General features: G+C 42.3%; 1 protein-coding gene across 5 annotated transcripts in view; it reads right to left on the bottom strand.

Moving 5' to 3' along the window:
* Positions 1-640: 640 nt before the first annotated feature.
* galnt1 (UDP-N-acetyl-alpha-D-galactosamine:polypeptide N-acetylgalactosaminyltransferase 1) overlaps positions 641-22,544 on the bottom strand; it is a 40,036-nt gene continuing 18,132 nt past the window's right edge. For 2 of the 5 annotated variants that reach the window (XM_084557949.1, XM_084557950.1), the window contains 12 exons: positions 15,612-15,757; positions 15,357-15,525; positions 9,952-10,118; positions 9,243-9,370; positions 9,048-9,127; positions 7,548-7,718; positions 5,736-5,853; positions 5,236-5,416; positions 3,730-3,869; positions 3,501-3,599; positions 3,207-3,341; positions 641-2,692 (listed from right to left, as the gene is read on the bottom strand). In XM_084557949.1, coding sequence (XP_084414075.1) covers positions 2,546-2,692; positions 3,207-3,341; positions 3,501-3,599; positions 3,730-3,869; positions 5,236-5,416; positions 5,736-5,853; positions 7,548-7,718; positions 9,048-9,127; positions 9,243-9,370; positions 9,952-10,118; positions 15,357-15,525; positions 15,612-15,756 — 1,680 coding nt within the window. In that variant the 5' untranslated portion in view covers position 15,757 and the 3' untranslated portion in view covers positions 641-2,545. Of the gene's footprint in view, positions 2,693-3,206; positions 3,342-3,500; positions 3,600-3,729; positions 3,870-5,235; positions 5,417-5,735; positions 5,854-7,547; positions 7,719-9,047; positions 9,128-9,242; positions 9,371-9,951; positions 10,119-15,356; positions 15,526-15,611; positions 16,397-22,544 lie in introns of those variants that run through there. The other 3 variants (XM_084557952.1, XM_084557951.1, XM_084557948.1) reach the window with 3 other exon arrangements.

The following is a 22,544-nucleotide window of genomic DNA, read 5'->3' on the forward strand; positions in this document are numbered from 1 at the left end:
TCTTGCTTCTATTAACTTTGAGGACATGTTCACTAGCTTCCTAATATATCCCACCTACTGACAGGTATCATGATAACAAGATAGTCAGGTGTTATTTAACCCCAACTCCTCCACAGAGGCCCCTCCCCTCAACCCACAGGACCCAAAGACCCCTACTACCAATGTCCTGGTGCCAGACAAGAAGAACTGGGCATGTGGTTTTAATGATGTGGCTGATCAGTGTATGTCTTAACATAGCTTCTGTACCATGTGACAATAAAAAAAAATAAAACACACAGAAAAACACTACTCATGGTCTACTTCTGACAAGTTAGTGATTTTTTAGCCTCGATTCCTTTCAAGAAGTTAATCATTAATGAGATGTTTTTAAGACCATCAATGAGTGACAAACCCTGAGTGATCTGATTTGTTGACGAGGGTTAGACATACACTTTAAACAGATATTTTAATTCTTAAAAATGAACATCTGCCTAAAACTGAACTGAACTGTGAAATAATTAAGATCGTGCTGTAAGTGTTTCTCTCTCTGTCTGGGAGATAATGAAGTGTTTGTGGTGTCGGTGCAGAAATAAACATTCTCCTTCAGTTGTTCTGTAAACTTTTTCACCTTTATTTTCTACATTTGGATCAGCTCAGTGTGGAAGCCTGGACATGTCAGTTACTTTCAACCCCCGCCCCACCCCCTCAACAAAAAAAATAAAATAAAAAAATGAAATAAAATCAGAGCAATCGTTACACTCCCGTCTGTCTCACGGTTAAAGACGCTCACATCTTCACCACAGTCACTCGCTCAGACATGAGAAACAAGCTCTCGCTAACGTGTCCACAACAAAGATGAACCAATGACGTGTCCTATGTGTAAACCCTTCCTCCACTGGAGGAAGCTGAAATGTTATGAAATGACCTCTCGTGCTCCGACTCGCAGTGACAGGAGAGGTACTAAACAAGAAGGATAAAGGAAGCATGATGGCTGACATGAGAATGACACACCGTTTCGGCCGTCTGTCCATCTCGCTTAGATATGAATTGTGAAATACTGCAGGTGAGCTCGCTAAACTTGATATGCAGTGATGGATTAAGATATGTCATCTGCTGCTGCTGTGCTCTCTGTAATCCACGGTTCGGTACGATTCTGTCCCTGATTAACACGCTTTGATGTCCCGAATGTCCTTCGACAACTGATTTCCTATTTTAGATACGTCTGCAGGAGAGTGCAGACTCCCGTTTAGAAAAAGAACAGGAGGAAGCTGGGAGGATCTGCTGCCGGTCTACGCTACGAAACTCTTGGTTTTCCCAACAGTGAGGGATCTGAGCGCTGTTTGTTCTAATAAAGAGGGAGCTGATGGACTCAGAATAGCACTGAGGAAACGTTCACACCCACACAGACGCATCCACACACACTCCACTGGAGGAAAGAAGCCCTTGGAGTGTTTTTTTTTTTTTGTTATTTCTTTTTTTTTTTTGAAGAGGTCATTGAGAAGAAGATATGATGATGGATTTAAGCAAGGCCATGAAAGCCTTTTTCCTATATGTATACAGCATGTGTGTGTGTGTGTGTGTGTGACTGTAGTGCCTTAAGGTTGAACACTACATTAGGCAGTGAACATCAGTTATATAAGCACGTGTGTTAGCTCTATGTTAAACATCTTTAGAGACGACAGAGACAGACAGACAAACTAGGGTTACTGAAACAGTAGAAACAGACAAGCCATGTAAAAACTGGACATAGAAATCTCAAGATATCACAAACATCATATTTCTATCTCTAGATCTCTGCTGATGGCAGATGTCGGATTCTTGCGGTTGATTTTCTTTTTTTTTTGTGTGATGTGCCGTCCCTTAAAAACTCCTCAGTGTGTGGAGGCTTCAGTCCGTCGGATGAAATGCCAAGGAGTAACACCAGAGGGAGACACACGCTGCCGCAAGACTGTAGGAGGGGCTCTGACGTGCACACGCATACGTGACAGACACACACACACATACACACACACATTTACACGTGCATCCTTCTTCATATCAGTTTGTTTTCAAAATCCATTACAAAATTAAATAAAAAAAGAACAAATCAACTAAATCTTCAGCCCCCTTCTCAAGACATACATTCATCTCAGAGAACACACACAGTAAGTAAGTGCACACACTCTCGCTCATAAGAGGCAGTCAGTAAACGTTAAGTAATGAGTTGAAGGGTGGACTGCTTTGTCCAGGGAAGCTGTGAGTACAGAACATCGACTCCACCAGCCGGTCTCACACTCGCGCACCAGAGCGAGTCACTCTCCGCGGTTAAAATCTCCTTAAAAACAAAATGAATGTAAAACAACAGCCATCGTCTCTTAGAGGGAGTCTTTTCTCTCTTTCTCGCTGCCAGGAGGGTTGAACACACTCCTCCCTCTGATCTCTTGCAGAGGTAGTACCGTCCAATCCATCCTCCTCTCTTTCCAAATCCCCCCATGGGAAGTCTTTCCTTTCCAATAAACACGTCCGTTCCCCTGATTGCTTACTCTGGGCCGCTGTGTGTGTGTGTTTGTGAGTGTGCGGAGTGAGGTCAGAAGACCTCTGGTAGTGTGACGTTGCGGAGCAGCCACTGTTGGGAGCGCGAGTGCGTGCAGTCTCTGACACTGGGGACCTGGCTGTCCTCCTCGCTGGCCTTGTCCAGACACTGGTTGCTGTTGACGTGGATCAGAGTCAGCTTCTGCACGGTGGGGGGGGGACACAGAGACAGAGCGTGAGTGAGGGGATACATGTGGCATGTAGAGACGTCTTTATTCAAACAGGACACACGTATCCACATACTTCTGATTCACAGTCTGGTAAGCTGTGGCTGGGTTAGGTAACGTGTCAACTGAGAAATATCAACTAAAAACTGAAGACAGTAAATAACTGAAATGACAGCCAGTCTGAAATATGTGCTGTCACACTTTATGAGCACTGGGAACACACAGTACTTATTATTGTCTCTTCACTTTCTATTATGGGATGCATTTTCTGAGCCGTGCTCATTGCAACCTTGCAGACCCTTCTTACTGCTTTCATCATGAACAAAAAAAAAAATCTGTTTTCTTTTAAGACATGTAGACAAGACATAAGACAACCTAATTTGACATGTCTGCGCCTGCAGGAGAACTCTCTGTGTGTATGTTAGTGTTGGGACATTTACCAACAACTGCCACAAATTCATGCACATTTCCATCGCTTCTTCCACTCACCACAGGATCATACTCCCAGAGCTGGTTGCCTTTGAGGTGATGGCACTTGAGCATCATGACGGGTCCATTTAGCTTAGACACATCCAGACACAAGTCGTCTGTCCTGATCTCCTTGTTGGCCGTGTAGGAGAAAACCTGCACGTGGCACAAACACATTTCAGATGCCGAAATAAATCTTTTCCTTCCTTCAGGACTGCTACCAGGAATGGCCTTGCTGCGTCTAATGGTGTCAGCTCTTGTTTAACTCTTCTTCTGTTTCAGTATTTATTTCTTTACGTGGTGTTTCTCGGTTACCTGGTTTCCTCCCATGCCGTGGCAGTTGAAAATGCCGACCTTCTCGTTCTCCTTGCGGGCCATGTTGTCCAGGCACTGGTTTGTCTCAACGTTACGGATCTGAGTCAAATACACAGGGATCACGGTAAGCAACACCACTCCCTGGACATAAAACCCTCTGACACAGACAGATTCAGTGTGTATGTGAGAGTGTGTGTGTGTGTGTGTGTGTGTGTGTGTGTGTATGTACCTCTCCCAGGGAGTAGTAGTGCCTCGGGATCTGGGAGTCAGGGTAGACGTTCTCCAAATACCAGCTGAAGGGTTTACATTGAAGCTTTTGTCTCAGGGAATTACGAGACGTGATGTCACCGTAGTCAACTTTAGTCACACCTGGACACAGACACACACATTAACACATTAACACACTGCTCACACAGACATGAGTTTGTTAAAAAGCTGCATTTTCCATAGACAGTAAGCTTCATTTAAAAGGGACATTAATCTTCAGCTCTATATTTTTACTCTAGGACGTTACTAGATTCACAGTTCAACAAAATCCTTCTTCATCCATCATGTTATGCCTGAAAATGGCTAATATTAGCTTGGGGCTCCCTCCTCTCTGAAGGCCAACTTCCTTCTAATTGGCAGGTTTTGAGTAGGTCTTTGCTTGGGAGCTCATTCTTGATTGGAAATGACAACTTGTCAAATCCATCCCCACGCTACGAGGAAGACTTCGATCTAGAATATCAGAGTGGATGGCGCAAACATCCACAGCAACGGCAGGATGTCTTTCTTTCTTTGGTAAATATTACACGTATTTCCTGCTCATTTATCAGCTGTAGTATATTAAATGACTTTTTTACAAGTCAAGTAAAACATTTACAAGAAGACTGTAGTAGCGTGTTGTGTTTGGAGAAGATGACGCATGTGATGTATTAAAAAAAAAGAAGAATCTGTGAGAAACTTGCAGAAGAAAAAAAACAGTTGGAAACTGTTCAGTGTGGTTAACACGCCACTTGGCTTTTATTATGAGGCGTGTTACAACTCATACAGAGGAAAAATACAGCTCAGCATGCATTAGAGATATTTTGTGATAAACAACTTCAGCTCCACAAGCTGTAAGACGACAGCGCTGTTACTCTTCTGTCCATCGCCGCACAAGGTCCTCGCAAACAATTTAACTTGCCTGGCAGATCTTTGCATATTCAGTTCCCAACAGAAAAAAAATGTGTGGGTAGGGAAGTGTGTTTGGCTTCCAGGCTTGTTCATTCATTCATAAATTCAGATGGTCATTAGGTCAGATGTTTGTCAGTGTGCTGTGTACGAACTTATAAAAACTGTCCAGATATTGGAAGTCTGAAATGACAGAACAGCTCCTCTTGTAGAGAACCCGCCGCTTCTAAACAGGAGTGACTTTAAGAGCTCCACAAAATATTTCACATCTAAACATATTCTTAAAGAGTTTTTTTTGTGCGTGTGGTTGTCTCTTGATTTGCAGCACACACAGTTGTGTGTGTGTGTGTGTGTGTGTGTTTATGCAGGTTAAAAGTCGCTTCATAGCGTGAAATTACTTGTCACCCCCCGTCCTGCACTGTTGGGTTACCGCTGCAATATCACACAGTCTCTGGCTTAATGGATAGATCACACCTGCCACAGAGATTAACCTCCACACATGAACACATACATGAATAATAGTATGAGCACAAACACACACACTCTCTCTCTCCTTCACACATGCACACAGGGCCCAACTCACCAGGAGAGATGATATAGAAGAAATTTTTAAATTCATCCATCCAGACTTCTGCCAGGCGCCGGTTGTTTTTGTTGATGATCTGACCCGTTCCTCCAGGAAACGTGTAGGGCGTCGCCTTTCTGAACACGTGACCCACGTGAGAGCATGTGACAATCTCCAGAGTGCCACCGCACTGCCAGATCTGTGAGAAGTAAGTCTTGTCAGCACCAATATTATACCTTGAAGAACAGACTGTAAGGCCTGATTTATAATGAGCTGACCAGTGAACTCTGCAGGGACGTGGATGACGCCGTGTTTGTCGTGACAGTCTGAACATGTTTGACTGAAGGCCAGTCAGAATGACGCCTGACAAATAATTAGTCAAGTCTACAATTTATTCAGAGAAGTCAACCCCAAAGTGTAACATCCATGTGTGTATATGTGTTCTGAACAGTCCTGAATGCCCGCCACTGTATGGAAGAATACCGTCATGTCAATTTGCCGTGGGTGTGTCCACTCACTCTGAAAGAGATTTCCAGGTTCTCTCCACCCCAGATGTCCATGCCTGCGTCATATGTGCCGATCTCCTGAAAATAATCTCTGTCTATGGAGAACAAGCCACCTGCCATGGTGGGAGTCCTGGAGAGGGACGACAGAGAAGGGTAAATTAATAGCGAGGACAGTTAGTGCCACTTAATTCACAGGCGGCCTGCTTTCTAAAGGTCACTCAGTATCTACAGATCCCATCGGAGTTTTATATTTCACCGCTCTCGCTCCCTGTTCTGTGCCGTTTTCCTGCCTCTTTCATTCTGTTTTCACTTCTCTGTTGTTGGCCATGTCAGTGTTTAAAGGCCTTAAGGCTCTTCCTTTTTTTCTTCTCCTCACAGAATGGTTTCCTCTCTTTCAGAAAAGGCTTATTTTCCCTTTTGCCCGTTTTTTTTTTTTGCTTTCATTTAACATTCAAGTTCGCTTACAAAAACACAACAATGCGCACACACAGAGACAAACACTGGTGACAAATATCCTGAGAGCACACAGGGTTATTGTGCCTTTGCGAGTTTTGGCCGAGAGTTGGAAATAAAAAGCAACAAAAACAAACACAGCTTGTTAAACAACACACAAATGTTGTTTAACAATCTCAGATGGTGGCTCTGTAACTAAAACAAAGACGTCAGTAGTGATAGTGGATGTACAGCATGTGTGCTTTTCTTTCTACTGTAAGGACATGAAAGCTCTCTTAACTCTCTAGGCTTACAGTTAAATCGCTATTTTTCCGACTCTCAAATAAATCACAGCAAAACAAACAAAACCCAGTAATTTAGAGCAAATCTTTGATCCTAATTAAAGCCATTTATCTAAACAGTGACAGACATAAAAGCAGTGTTTACTATCTAAACGTATCGTGACACAAACATTGCCACGGTACAGTAAATTCTCTGCTCTTTTCTGGAGGATTTAAGACATCAAACTGACACTATGCCATTTAATATCTTCAAAGGATGTTTCAAAGTCTTCTTTAGACCTTTGCTGTCTGTTGTGTTTCTGTCTAACAGCAGCAAGGAGAATCCTTTCAAGTGAGTCCAGACTTTTGCACATTACTGTAAATTACAAGGTGTAGGGGCCCGTAACAAGCGGTTTAGCTGTTGAGATGTCCTCCTGTACCGTACAGAGCGTGACAGCGAATGACCTGGAGTCTGTTAAGCGTAGGCTAATGGGGAGAAATCCCCCTATTGTGGAGTCACATTAGCAAAGACCTGACACCACATGGAAAGTCCTCGTTCTGAAAACTCTCCCTATATGCAGCCTTTTAGTCTTCTTGCTTTATGTAAATCATGTCATTAGTGTAAAGTAATTTCCTGCCCTGACACTACAACCCAGTTTTGTTTTTTTTAGACCACTTATGAGACACCCTTAGGAAAATTTTGTCAAGCAGAACTATGAGAAACAACCGAAAACAGGGTCGCAGAGTGTTACATAAGGTATATTATGTACGTGACCTTGAATATTGGCGTCACGGAAACAAGAGCAGGAAGAATAAATGATAGACAGGCACAAATAAGCTGGTGATTGTTGTTGGAGGATCTGAGCCATGAGAAACGACACAAGAAGCAGCAGAGAGTCTTACATAAACATCTTGATTTCAACAACAGAGGAAAGTTCATTGTATTTCTGCCCTGAAAACATTTTATGACTAACTGTGGCAAATTGAATGGTAAAGCGAGACCACTGATGTTATTTTAAACCCAATAACAGAGTTGGTTTGATGATGTGTTTATGGTTCTACTACCATTATTGAGTTCTCTCTCTTTGTCTCGTGCAGCTGCGTCACCCACCTGACAGGCAGTGTGCGGTCTCCTTTGCGGCGGTCCATTTCCCTCTGAGGGACAGGGTACCAACGGAAGTTCAGCTTCCAGTTGAAGCCTCCGTATGTCATATCAGATCCTGCCATGTACTCGAACGTATCATCACTGATGACGTCGATAATGGGGCACACCACTGTTCTCCTACAACAAACAGAAACACAAACTCATCACTGCAACTGGCTAGCTTCAAGCACACATGTAAAAACACCCAAGAAGCATTAAAGATGCATTTGAGATCCAATAACTAGGACCACATGTTTTAATGGAAGCTGGTGTTGCGTGACAGACGAGGTGCGCTAAAAATCTAAGTTGAGCTGACTTCATTTATTTTCAGTGCTTCAATGACACAGCGACAGTTCAACCAATCTGATATGTTGGTTTCACTAGTTCATTTGTAAACAGATAACGACACCCAACACTGTTACTGTCTTAATGTTGTGGTGTGCTTTCAGGATGATTGGCTCTCTGTGGGTCCCAAAGAGAACTGCTGCTAGACTGTGAACCAAGGTTATAATAGTTTTGGATTTTTCATTTTAGTTTAGTTTTTATATTTCCAAAAATGCTTAGTTTTAGTTTTTCATACTTTGGGTTATTTGTCAGGTGCAGGATCAGGATAATGACTGACTTTTTATTTTTGGGTGAACTATTCCTTTAATCCTTCTCTTTCGGGGGGGCGGTGGCGGCGGCGGGCTCACAGAGGCTAGCTTGTTTTGGTACTCAACATTAGCCGCCTTGTGTGAGCTTCTTAAACGGACTTTGAGATTCGTTGAGTTTCTCCCCTTGAGAAGCAAGCCACATATTTTGTCACAGTCTGTTTCCACTACAAGACACTTGCTTTTATCTTTCTTGTCGTCATATTCAAAAAAAAGTCCCATACAGGACTTTGCCGCTTCCTCCCAGCTTTTGCTGCAACCGCCATGGTGTTGCCAGGTGACGTCAAGGACCGTGAGGTGCAGTAAGGTGCTGCTGCTGCTGCCAGCTGGCGTAAAACTGACAGAGCAGAATAAATCGATCATATGAATCCAACCAGTTGAGGCTTGTAATTAAATTGACAGAGACGAAAACGAAGGGAATTATATCTATAATTTCAGTTCGTTTTCTAAACACGTAATACAGTTTCAGTTAGTTATTGTTTTTTTCTTTTAATTTTTGTTTTTATTTATTTCAGTTAACGAAATAGTTTTTTCAATTTTAGTTTTCATTATTTCGTTCGTTTTCGTTAACGATAATAACCTTGCTGTGAACTAAACAGATTCTTTGATGGCTGAAAACCTCTAAGAGTGACTTTCGCCCACCCAACCACTCATTACAGCTGTGTAAACCTGCCCATGTATTGTGTCCCCTTAATAAGGGGAAGCAGTAAACAGAAAATGAGTAATTAAACATCTGATAGACACAAGGGCAAGCCCCCTGCAGGCTTAACAATAGCTTATTGATTTTTTGTATGCTTGCCAATGGTGTGTGTCTTACTTGTCATTTCTGATGCGGGCGAGCAGAGGCTCCAGCCAGCCTATTGTGCATTCACAGTGAGCGTCCAGGAAGGTTATGACCTGGGACATGGAGAGAAAGCATTAGACAAATCCACCAGTGTGAACACCACATGGAGAGCAGGTCACCGGGTTGTAGATGTCACATACGTGCACACGCACACACACACACACACACCTGGCCAGTGGAGAGTGATGCTCCTTTGAGGCGAGCGCGGATGAGGCCAGACCGCTGCTCCATCCTCACGACTCTGACAGGGACCTCCAACCTCCTGACGTACTGCTCCAGCGGCCGTTTTAGGAAATCTAATACACATAAATACACAAATGAAAATAAAAAAAACAGACAGAAAATAGGCACACACGACAATGGATTACAAGCTACTCCTTGCAACAGAGATCAAAGGTAAGTGTGTGCGTGTGCTTTTGCTTCTGTGAGTGTGTCTTAGAGGGCCTGCTGCCTTTCCTTCTACCTGCAGAGAGCTCCCCTCCCTGCATTTGCACAAACACATACACGCCCTGACTTGCACCATCCAACCTGAAGTCCCACGGGGTGAAATAGTGCTGTGTGGTGGTGGCTGTGGGGGGGATTGAGGGTAATAACAGAGTGTAATCCCTGCGGCTGGCGAATTAAAGACCTAATCTCCCCCAAACAGGGATTAACAGCATTGCACAGGGTGGAGTGGCACACACCGCCCGCATACATGTATGCACCGAGAGGCTGCTGGATACCAGCACAGACACACACAAGCCCAAATATAACTACACACACACAATCCAGTAAAAATCATACAATAGCTCTAAAAAATAGGCTAAGCCTCAAACAAGAGGCGCTGAAGGAATTATACGCAGTGTGTGCCGGTATGCGGGAGGGTGTATGAGTGTACCTCGCTCGCTGGCATCGTCCACCAGGACAATCTCCTCCAGCAGCGTATGAGGAGAGCGGTCGATGACGGAGTGGACGGTTCGGAGCAGTGTGCTCCAAGCCTCATTATGAAATACAATCACCACGCTGGTCCGAGGAAGATTATCAGGGTACAACTTGTTCTTGCACCTACAAAAAGGAAACAAAACAATCAGAACAAAAATCTGTCACTCCAGAAAATAATACAACAACACTTCAGACAACATTAGTCAAATGGATGCAAAAACTCAGACATGAGTGTAAAAACATCAAACAAAAGAAGTGTATACACTGCAGCTTTCACAACCTGGCTCAAGGCTGCCAAAAACAAAAATGGTTTCAGAGACAACCACATATAAAAAAAAAAAGTGTGTCACAGAGACAGAGCGGGAAAACATGCAAGCAGAGGCATCACAATCCAGCTTCTGTCTGAATGTAAGACTGCAGCTCTAAGTCGTACATAGAGATGCAGCTGAAGAGTCTACACAAGAGAGATCTGAACAAGAGATAAAAACGAGCAGTCACAAAATCAATCAGGCCATCGTTTATGTGGGAAAAAACATTTAACTTTAAAACAGAAAACAGAGGGAGAATAATGAGCGAGAGTATATCCCCAAGTTTAGAAGAAGAAAGACGCACAGAAATAGTGGCTCAGCATGATGGCGGTTGATTAGTGATACTAATTAGTGTGAGTCATTGTCATAGCAGCAGAGAGTGCACACATCATAGAGTGAGAGAGGAAGAAGGTGTTTGGAGAGGACAACAGGCACAAGAAGACTGGGTCACTGACTTATTTAAATAGCTCTCCACAGTATTCCCAGAGAAACACTCCATTTTAAATGATAATTTTGGCTTGTTTGCATAGTTAGGCCATTAGGTTAAAGTAGTTTAAATTAGATATCGCCGGTTGCTGAGGTACTAAGGTTGGTTTTCTATCTTCCAGGAAGCAGCTGATTCAGTATGGAAATCAGCTTGCCAAAATTAGCTGCCTTTATTCAGAAATGTCTGTAACACCAGTGACATTGCAGCACACACTTCAGTTATTTTAATAAAGTGAGCTTCCTTTAAATTTACTGCTGTGTCTTATATTTATCACTTTAGGAAAACACCACACGGCGCTAACAGAAAGCTGTATCAATGTCACCAGTCCCCGGATTTCAGCTTATAAACACTTTTATAACATTTAGTCACCAAATATTTAGAGGTTACAAGACAGATAGTCGCTCCATTTATGGATCCCTACAACAGACTGATTGATAACGTTTAGACAGTTTTATGTCACTGTTATCCAGACTGTAGTAGAATAGCAAATACTCCAACAATGCACTGCAGTAGTAGTAGTAGCAGTTACTGTACAGGCTTTACAGATCGTTTTGACAAATCCAACCTATTCTTGAGACAAATGGAGTCTTTGTATAAACATTTTTTTCAGGGAAATTAGTGGAATAATCTAAATATTACATATGAAGTGACTTGCACAACAGATATGTTGACTTTAATAAGTCACCAATGCTAAACGTCTGCACACATATTCTTTGAACTATTTTTCCCACAGCAGTCACAAGAGTGGGCGTGCAAGACTGTGGGCAAGAAACTGTACTCCGTGGCACGACACCTAAACCTTGAAACAGGCTAGGTGTTCTCTGAACACCAACCTCAGTAAGCAACTCAAATGCTGAAAACAAAACTGAAACCAGCCTGCAACTTCCTTCCTGTTAACTCTCACAGCAGTTTAAATGAAATATGATCTCCATCTTAACAGCTCCCCTCCGCCTCCTTGTGATCATCCTGAGCACTGGAATGCTTCCTCTGTTCCTGCTGCTGATTCTGACAAAAGGAATGTAACAGTGACAGAGGAGAGGAGGTCAAGAGTATACTCCTCTCTGTAGCTGCCTCTGGAGCATGTTTAAGAGCGCACGGTAATGTTTAGTCTCTGCAGTGTGTGCGTGTGTGTATGTGTGTGCTCGTAATGTCCTAAAGGAGGGAGGCTGGTGAACACACAAGATGATTCATTGTGAAAACAGACACAGCCTTGGAGTCTTTCAGCCTTTATTTCAAGGTAGTTTATTATTTCTCTCTCCTGTTTTTCACACACAAACAACCAAGACTCTCCGCTTTTCAAGGAGTGGTTTTAGGTTTGTGTCGGATGGCAAGCGCAACCTCTTTGTGTCCAGGAAAACAGCATGTGTTGACACATGCAGGCACTGGTCTGTGTCGCATGACGTGGATTTTAAAAAACTGAGCACTTGTTATGGGTCTTGTGTATCTAAACGGTTAGAATGATGGAGCAACATTTGGCAACAGCAAAGCAGGGTAATGAGTTACAGGCTGTTTTTCCAGCCAGAGGATTGTGGGGATATTTAGGATGGGCAGGCAGACTGCTTCTAATTATCACAGTATCAATCTTGCAGCATTACACACACACACAAACACACACAAGCATACATGCATAAATACACTGTGAAAAAAAGTAATTGCAGTCAGCATCTAAAAAGGAGAAAATGTCAAGTTTCTGGAAGGTGTGGTCATGGAAAGTGTTGTCATATATTGCAGATCCACCCAGCCACATGTGTTCACACACACAGGCTTGCCTGTAATGTCACAATGATCTGCCCTCCAATGTTTTATTTTACACCGACCACAGGCAGATTTCTGTTTCAAAGTTTCAGCTATTGGTGACCTCCTTGGCTAAGATGAATTCATTTACAGTTTCACTAAACCTACTAATCCCCACACACACACAGACATATTCACACAAAAATAAACACAAATGTATGTGTGCCTACACACACAGTCCCACATTTCCTTGCTCGATATTGACTCGGTCTTATCTCCTAATTGGAAAAACAGATAGACGGAGGGAAGGCTGAGTGAAAACACACCTAGTAATCAACTCTCGCTCAAAGACTAAAACCCATTTCACGGATCAATGTCCTCTTTCCTGCCCGTCTTGTGTGCATGTGCCCCTGTCCGTCAGTCTTGCGTCTCAGTTCGTCTTTCTCTCTATCCTCATTACTGATCTATGCATGCCCCTCTGCTGAAGCAAAGAAGGGGCAAAGGGGGATGGGAGTCCGGGCTGGTTTCCACCTGCCTGAACTAACCTTGACATATCTTCCAAGCTGCTGACCGACTGCACGCCTGTCTGCTGTTCTGACAGCCTTTCTCTGCCTGTCTGAAGACGAACAACCTCAAGCCACTGCCACTAAAAGACATTTAAATAACATTAAAATTCTCTTTACAGACAAGAAGGACTGATGAATTGCACATAAAGAATAATCCATTATTAGTACAGCTAAATAAAAAGATTGTATTTTCTATACATTTTTGCAGGGTAGTACGCTTAATGCATCACAGACCAAAGGCTAATGGGCTGTTACCTTCAAATCCCATGAAATAGTATCATTACTTTCTTAAAGTGATGTATTTTTTCAGTTGAAACTGTGGGGGATCCGTTTTTAGGGTTAACTAATGAGCCATTACTCATGTGAGAAAGGCAGTTTCATTAGGTCAGACAGGCAGAAAGATCTGGCATCACTTTATGGGTTGGACTTTTTAGAAACACGCACTGATGCAGCACAAAGTTAGCACACAAAATCCCCAGTTATCTGTGTCCCAGTCTCATACTGCATACAAATTCTAAGCAAATTTTATCTGTGGCGTGCTTCCATTAGAAAACCGGCACTAAGCATACAAAGACAGCTTTCACACTTGTAGTTCTGTCCGTTTGATCTGGACTAAAGAAGAAAATAATGCTTTTCTTTTTGTTCTGTTTCAGAACTAATGAGCTGTAAGCATAAAGTTATGCAGTCTAACAAGTGACTGAGATTTCACAGTTTTAGTCACTATTATCCTGCGTCATTAGAGCTGCATGGAGCCTTGTGGAAAAATCTAAATCTGGCGTCTGACAGCAAGTCATGCAGAACTTTATGGGGTGTTGCAGAATGTTCATAAAGAAATTTTGATGAAGATTGCATCCTAACTAGTTTATAATCACCAGATGGATGTAACGGAGGCTTTCACACTAAAACCAGTGTATAAACTGTCAAAAAACCTGTGGTCTTGTTTTCAGTACCTAAATCAGAGTCTGCAATATCTGCTGCTTTTCAGGTGGCCTCCCTCCAGTTACTAATCCTCACCAGACTTCAACTGACAGCTTTTCCACCAGCCCCGACAGCCCACAGCAGAGTTTGTGTTAACCAGACTGAAAGCACTCTAAAAAACACTTGATTCTTGAATGAGCTGACATTATTGTCCAGAAATGCATTGCAAAAAGAAAACACAAGAACAGCTCACAGCTGGAGAAGATTAAAATGAATGTGAATGAAACAGCTTTGTGAACACCCAGAAAGCAATAACAATAACAATTAAATGTTTGAAAAACATTCTGCTGTGTCTGTGCAAAGTTTAACTGACAATGGCATTTCAAAATTGCAGCTTGACTAACATGTATTGGTAAATCAATTGTACAATTTCCTGTTACATTAAGATATGCCTATTTATATGGTCTATTATTAGACCCGTATCAAACATGGTAATAAGCACATATGGCATACTATCAGTACATTGTACACTGTTCAATGTTCCCATGCAGTGCATTTCTTAAAGAATAATTTTATATTGCATATATTCTTACACAGTGTATTATGTTACAAATGTCTATAAACATTTGTTCCTAATTGTTCTCTCTGTCGTACATACTTCTAAATAAATCACGTCATTATAATTCAAATATAATCACTTGCATTTACTGTGTATAGAGACGGACAGACCACCCTTGATGTCATGGATTTCTGTAGTGGGTGGCCCTGGTGGCCGCCATCATGGCAGTGCCTAGATCCATTTCCCAGCTAAATCAAAAATGGGCAAAGATGTGGAGTGTGAGGGTAGCTGAGGGAGACACCTAAAAACCCAGCTAGCAACCTACAACGGCACCCACCTGTCACTCAAAACAGCCATACCTTTAATTATGCATTTTTTTAAGCATTCATTTGATTGACTGATTGTAAACATGTTTATTTCGGCTATAAAGTTGGGCATTTATGGTGTAGATTAATTTTTGGAATTAGCCTCTAGTGGCCATCCATTGAAAATGCATTACTTCTACTTTTTGGCACTTTTTGGTTTCATTTTTTATCCACTGAGGTTGCCACTTGTACCCACCATGTGATTTGGGATGGTACATCCGTTACTGAGTAGTAAACAGTGGCTCACTATGTGACTAACTATGCTAGTTTTATTCTAGACATCTGGCTTGTGGTTTACCATAAATCCCCCAATGCTGACTATCCCAACAACAGATGCCACCTGACAGACATTTCAAGGACAATGCTTCGAGTGTAGTGAGAGAAAGAAACGAGACACATTGTTAGCTGTAGGGAGGCTGCTTACCCTTCGAGGCGGACGTCAGGGAGTGAACGATTGAGGGCGATCATCTCGGAGGCCATGAGGTTGAACTGGTTGATCTTAAACATCTCCTTCATCTTCTCCTGATTCTCTTTAGGGATCACTACAGGCTTTCCCCCTTCACCGGGCCCATCTCGCGGTCTGGACAGGGGGTCTGACACAGATTCACACAGTTTTTCAGAGACACTCTCGGGACAATTTAAACGAATATGTATCATAAATGCATGTGTGGCAATTTACATCTACCGTCTCTCCCAGGCAGTCCTCTCTCCTTCTTGTTGTCACATTTGTTGCACTCGCTGAAGTAGAGCAGAATGAACATGTCCAGCATCACCCAGACCAGAGAGGTGGCCAAAACCACCTTACAGTAGGCAAATCTCCGCATCCTGAAAAGAAAGGAGACAGAAATTTTAAAGCTCTTGCTGAGGTGAGGGATAACGGTGAGCTGTGAGGTGCCGCACACAATGACAGGTTTTGAGAGAAGATTTATTTCTCCTCAGCTTTAAATTCACTCCTTCATTCACCCTTCCCATAGCTCTTTATCTGTCTTCCCACCTCACTGTCTGTCTTGCAGTCTCACTCTTTAACTCTTATCTGTCAGCTGTTTATCGAGCCTCTCCAAATGGTCCCCTCCACACTCGGCCTAAAAATGAGCCCTGTGAATTTGTCACACAGTCCTCCAGAAGAAAAGTAGTAAATCTACGAGGGCTTCTGTGAAGGTTTTTCAGTTTGTTTAGTGTTGCTGTTAAACACAGTGAACATTGAGAAGATGTTTCATGGTGTGTAAGTAATACTTTAGAGTTGTAGGCCCAGTTACAGACATCTACTGTATTGGTGTTCACAGATATCCTGCAGTTTACGAGGCAATCTACCTTTTGTACATTTAACATACCAAATCCTTGTGTACTGAAGTGCAGTCAGACACACACTCATAGGTAAGCACACACACACACACACAGCAGAGAGTGAAGCTGTGATAGTAATTGCTTTTCTTTGGCAGGCAGTGAGAGACAAGACACAGCCACATTAAAATTCCACTGCTCCCCTTTCCTTCTCTCCTCCAGCACCATCTCTCCTCTCTTTGGCTTATTCTCTGCCTCAATGATCCCTCAGGTTGGAGCGACACAAGCAGAGAGGAGAAAATTAATTTGGCCATGGTGATTTCTCTCGTGCCCCAGGGAGAAAAAAAAGTGTTTGTGCATAGCTAGCTTAGCTTAGCTTAACTTTGCTTAGTAGCTATGGCAGGATGAGAACTGCAGAGCAGCATTTCTAAATTCCACCTGACAGGATTTTGGTAAAGCAAAGTGTCGTGCACAGCAGAAAACAACAGTGAAGATTTCTGTGTTCTCTCTCTTTCTGTGAGTTTGTCATTTCTCAGCCTTCTGTGCCTGCAGTAGCTTGACCGGTTTGAAAAGCTTGGAGCTTTGTACGGTATGTGTGTACCCTAAAATCCACATCCAACACAAACAGACTACACTGTATAATTTTTAGTTCTTGAAGGGCAAATAACTGTTATCAGATGCAAATCTGACCCTGACTGGATAATTTAAAAGCTCTCGTCAGGTTGGTATGCCATTCTCATCAATTTTGCAAGACTTTATCTGTCGGATTCACAGAGAGGAGAAACTGGTGCAAAACAACCATCAGTAGATATGCACTACTGTGATCTTTGATGCCTCGAGAAGAACAAATACTCTAGTCAATTGAAACCACAGGCCCACAGGTTTCAACAAGAATGAAGATAATGAGTCATTTAACGAACATGTTACATGAGACTAAAAACCCCACAACTGTACTCAAAGATTTAACATCTAGACACATCAATACTGAAGCTTAAACAATCTCAGACAAGGAAAATACAACTTTTTACACATTTTACAACATCTACTTTAAATCTAAATGATTTGTAATTTGTAATGTAATGTAAAAGAAACATGAACAAACCTTGCCATTTTTCCTTAAAATCTGTAATAGCTGTAATACAGACAACACAGATTAATAACCGTGATATGGAAAATAAAAACTTGGTGCAAAGCTGTAATTTCTTGTTAAACAAGTACCTAGACAAAAAAAACTTTATGGGTGATCTGGGCATCTGGTATATGTGCAGTGATGGCTGAGTGGTATGACTAATTGCCACACTATAGGCTGTGACTGTATCTCTCCAGAGATCTCGTCGCTTACAGTTTCTTCTTTCCTGTACTGTATATCTTCTTTCATTTTTTTAGTTTTCTAATTTTTCAGGATTTCCACAGCGTCTTCATTACACTAGACAGTTTTACACCACAATTAAGACTTCTGTGCGAGTGTGTGCGGCTAAAAACTAAGATCAGAAATTGTGGCAGTCATAAACCCCATTCTGGTATATTCCTGTAAAGGTCAAACGATCGTCCCGGATATCCTGAGAGAAATTATCCGTTGCTCGTCTCCCTGTTTAAATCACTCCTCTCCAAAATTCTTGAAATTCCAGGACCAGTGGGGCGGCTGAAATTCAGTCTTGTTCTCTAATCTCTCTCCTCTCCCCACTGCTGGACTGCACTGGCCTCGCTTGACCTCTATGCAGTAACAACACACATAACACAGTAAAGACTGCGTACATCGCTCTCTTCTTTTTCTAGTGCACAGGCCGAGCTAAGCACACACGCCAAACAAACGTGGAGGCGCTCCATCACGGGGACACGCATAAAACAGATATTCTTGCTCACAAACCCACAGTCAAGGGGGACGTCAACTAGATTCCCTGAATTCTATCTGATCACAGCGAATCTGAAAGTAGCAGACAGCATCCCTCCGAGCAGCAGCAGCAGATAGGATTTATATGCATTTACATTGAATGAAAGCATGCACCGTCTCTTAGCCATGTCTCTCTCTCCACGCACTGTGTTTCTGATCAGGCATGGCAGAGTGCACCTCAGGCCCTCTCTGTGCTCACAGCAGCCCCTGGCCCTACTTCTGTGTGTGTGCGCGCTTCATGTGTGAGGGTGTGTGTCAGTTTAGTTTATGTTGGGCTCGGGTCTCTTTGAAGTCTCTTTTAAACAGCCGGGCTCCCTATGACATTAAACAGACACACAATTCTCTACCCCTTCATCGCAGCTCACTCTCCCTAATCCATTAACATATCACGTTCCCTCCATCTTTCCTTTATATCTCTACCGTGGGCATCTTGCTCTTTCTTTCTTAGCCACCCAGCTCCTGCTCTCCCTGCTCCGCTCTCAGTGATGTCGTCTTTCAAGAGCCGTTGCCATCACAACTTCCCTACAAGAACACAATTTCCCCCTTGACATCCTTCTCTGTGTCTCTCTTCATTTCAGCCTCCCCCTCCTCCAGAGGCTTAATCCTCCTTTAGAGATTGCACAACAACCACAATTTCCCACAACCACTCGAAAACTGCATGAGGATCGAGATTCTGCTCGCTTCGCAATTTATGACTGAGAGCGTGGAACCTCCCTTCTGGGTATTTTATGTTTATATGAGCATAAGAAAATTAAAAGGAAGGAAAGGAGATAGTGTTTGTATGATTGCGTGCCAATAAGAGAGGAGAATATGTGTCTTACTAATCAACACAGGGCTTGTACAGCTAATTCATATAATAAACTATGAACACAATTCATCTGCTTGCTCTGTATGCAGCATAGTTTATTATTTTACGAAACCAGACGGCTTTTATTTTAGCCTCTTTCTCCGTCATAAACAAGCACATAAAAATGCAAGTTGCTGTTTGAAGCATCTTAAATGAAAAAACCAGACATGGTGCTATTCAAATGTATGAGCTGTCCTTGGGTCATATGGTCTTGATAAGCTCAACAGTTTCCAAGACAACACTGATGGGAGTTCTGATTTTCTGAACAGCCGTAATGCCTCTCAATTGGAGCAGAACAAGACACAGGCTAATATTAGGGGAGTGAAATGGAACAGGGTGGCCTGAAGCCTTATCTCTGTGGCTCTCCGTGGAGGAGCTGAGGTACACAGGTGCTCCTGGCTAAACGGCTGGGATCACTTCATATCCAGATCATAACCTTGACTTGCGAACACAGAAACGTAGAGGACATAAAACGAGACGAGGGCCGAGACAGGATGAGGGAACATGAGAGAGAGACCTGTGATTGGTTTGTGAGATAGAAAGCGAGAAAGAGAGAATATACTCTGCATGTGTTGCCTACTTTATATCTACTGTAATAGGAGTATATTCCTATATATTTACAATCGACAGAAGGGTTTCACATCAGAGTTGGGCCAATTCCCCTAAAATAAAGACTTTATTAATGTCAATACACTTTAAATTAAATTAAACATTAACCTCGTGAAAATTGGTGTGGTCATTGATTTGGTTGTAATTTAGGAGTAAATGATCACAAGACTTAACAGTGGATATTAGGGCTAATCCACAGGCATCAAAGATTTGAATAAGCAGTTAAGCCCCCATGAGTGAACATTTTGCCAATATGAGAGCATATTAGGTTATAAATATACCGCACGCTCTGCTGACAGCAAAGCGAAGCAGAAATGAAACGAAAATAGAGAACTGCAGCGTGATGCAGAGCAGTTCACCTCAATCCTGTTTACTGCACAAGATGCTTTCCATACCAGAGCTGAAAGCTAGAAAAGCAAGCTGAACGACTGCCGACCACTGTATGCTTTTTTCTATCTAATCTATATCTCTTTGGAAATATATTTTCACATCATAGACCACCTGACCAAAGGCACCAAACACGTTAAACATGATTCACATAGGATGTCACAAAATTTAGAGGGGAGGCTGCACTGCAGATGCACAAGGTTGTACTATACCAAGACAGATGCTATGAATAGCATTTCTTTACTAATGTATCTTGAGCTGATTGTTCTGTAAAAGTGAGATGACAGTGATTTTTATCATTTTACTGGCTATATTTAGGAAAAACAAAACAACTTTCTAAAATGTAAAGCCAATAGCAGAGTTATATGTTCACATAAGCAGCAAATATGTTTGATATCTACGCCACCATCAAGATTTCTTTTCAAATACTACAGTCCAAAAAAGATCAATACAGCACTTTTCTCTTTTATTGCAATGGTCTACACCAGTTTCTAAGAAAAAAAGAAAAGGAATGAGAAAAGAAAAAAGAGAGAGGGAGAACAAAGTTTAAAACTGTTGAAGTGTAAAAAAGTCAACGAGTAAAACGCAGAACTGCCCATGGCAGCGTAAAAGTCCCAGCTGAAATTGATTACCAATGCAAAATTTGGCTCAGGAGCAAAGTGGAATTAAACACTTCAATCTGCAGTCAGTGGGGCACTTTTGGCCAAAATCAATACACATTATTGTCACAGGGGGCGCTCCCCTGATGGCTGAAGCGAGCACGGCTGCCTGTCTGCACGAACAAAACCACAGACGCACACAGTGCATATATTGGAGTAAATAAATTACAAGACGTATGAAAGCGCAACCCACAGTCTCGTGCCTGTTGGTCTGTTTGACGCCAACATGCCGTAATTTCTCTTTTAACAACTCACATTAGACGACAAACCCACATTTGCTCCCCATTCATCAACTTTATGCCTTGCTCTTAATGAGATATACTTTCACAAACGCAAGACGGTGCAGAGTGGATTACCACAAATAATGCAACAATGTGCACAATCAACACACCATCAGAGACTGTTAATTGGTGTTAACACATATTCACGCCATGATCACATCAGAATACTTACAGTCTGTACCGTCTAACCCGGCAGGTTTGTCTTCCACTACTTTACAACTGTTACTACTCACGCCAGCCGGCAGGATTTACAAGGCTCCGGCTACAAACTCCTTTAACAGTGTACTTTGACTTTTTCTCAGAAGGCAAAAATGAAAGAACAGCACACTGGGCTTTTACTTCTGGTCCAGTCTTTGTTCCAGTACCATGTATCAAAATCTTCTTACAGCACTATATGTGTATGTTGTGTATTGAAGATCCTTTGGAAATTTAACCCCTGGCCCTGAGCTTATCTGCCTACTAATGGGTGTTGTAAGGATTTTAGCAATACTTTAACAAAGGATTGGTATAAATAAATATCTACAGTCTTCCTACATTTAATGAGATCAGAATTTATATATAAAAAGGAGGAACAGATGTGTGCTTTATCCTTTTGTCATTTTTTATTTTTTTTAAACTTCAAACAGTTTAAACTTCTTGTCTTGTTCCCTAGGAGTACAAAAGTTAAAGGTTGATTTATGGCTGTTGTTGATTTCTTTAGTGTCCGACATCTACCAATGACTGTCTATGTTATGTACCATTGTTAGGGGGAAAAGGAAGCTTAGATGTTTCAAATAAGGTAATTAATAACATGTAAGACAACATCGTATAAGCTGAGCAGAGCATTGCTAAATGTTGACAGCAGAACGTGAATGAGACCACAGCAGTGTTTACAATTATCTTATTCTATAGCAGCGCAGATTTCGTAAATTTCAGAAAATCCCCCAAAAAATCCAGGACAGTATACCTGTCAACCTTTTCAACATTACACACAATTCACCTTTGGCTAAGCCCCGCCCCCCTTAGTTACTGTTGCTACGTCCGACATTCTCTTCTGGGCTGTGGTTTTCTGGTTATCTATAAGGCTCTGGTATCAACATGGCTTATGCTGTGACAGCTCTTCCTGCTGAACTTTTGTCAAACTTTTATAAAGCAGCAAATAAAGTGTCCGATAGAAGTAGGCAAAAGGGGCTGCAATATGCGTTCGAAGGCTATATTCAGGACATACAAGTGAAACGCAACGAACAACAAGGCATCCAAACAGAGGCAAAAGCATACCGGTCACAGTCAAAAAATGAACCACCGCATATCCTATTAATCGAGACGGAGGCCGGGACTGACAATATCAAGGAGCAACACTGTTCATGCAAAGCTGGGTACGTCTCTATTCACTTCTATAATCGTTATTACGAAGCAAACGGACTAACGTTACGCACGTATAACGTTGTATTTCTTCAGCGTGTGCTAGCGTATCAACAACTATGCAACTTAAGCTGTAACGGTGATGTTTTGGTTAGCTCCACAGGGTTTTGCGCGCACATCATTGGGCTTATCCATACCCTGGATATATACCGACAGTATAGCCTGCCGAGACCGAAAATATGAGACGCATGCGTTAAAGTCAATGGAGCGCTGTGGAAAAGTGTCGGACCCCTGTGGGAGCTGTGATTGGTCAATC

Source organism: Chelon labrosus (assembly GCF_963514085.1).
Source record: "Chelon labrosus genome assembly, chromosome: 12".
In the NCBI taxonomy this organism is placed as follows: domain Eukaryota; kingdom Metazoa; phylum Chordata; class Actinopteri; order Mugiliformes; family Mugilidae; genus Chelon; species Chelon labrosus.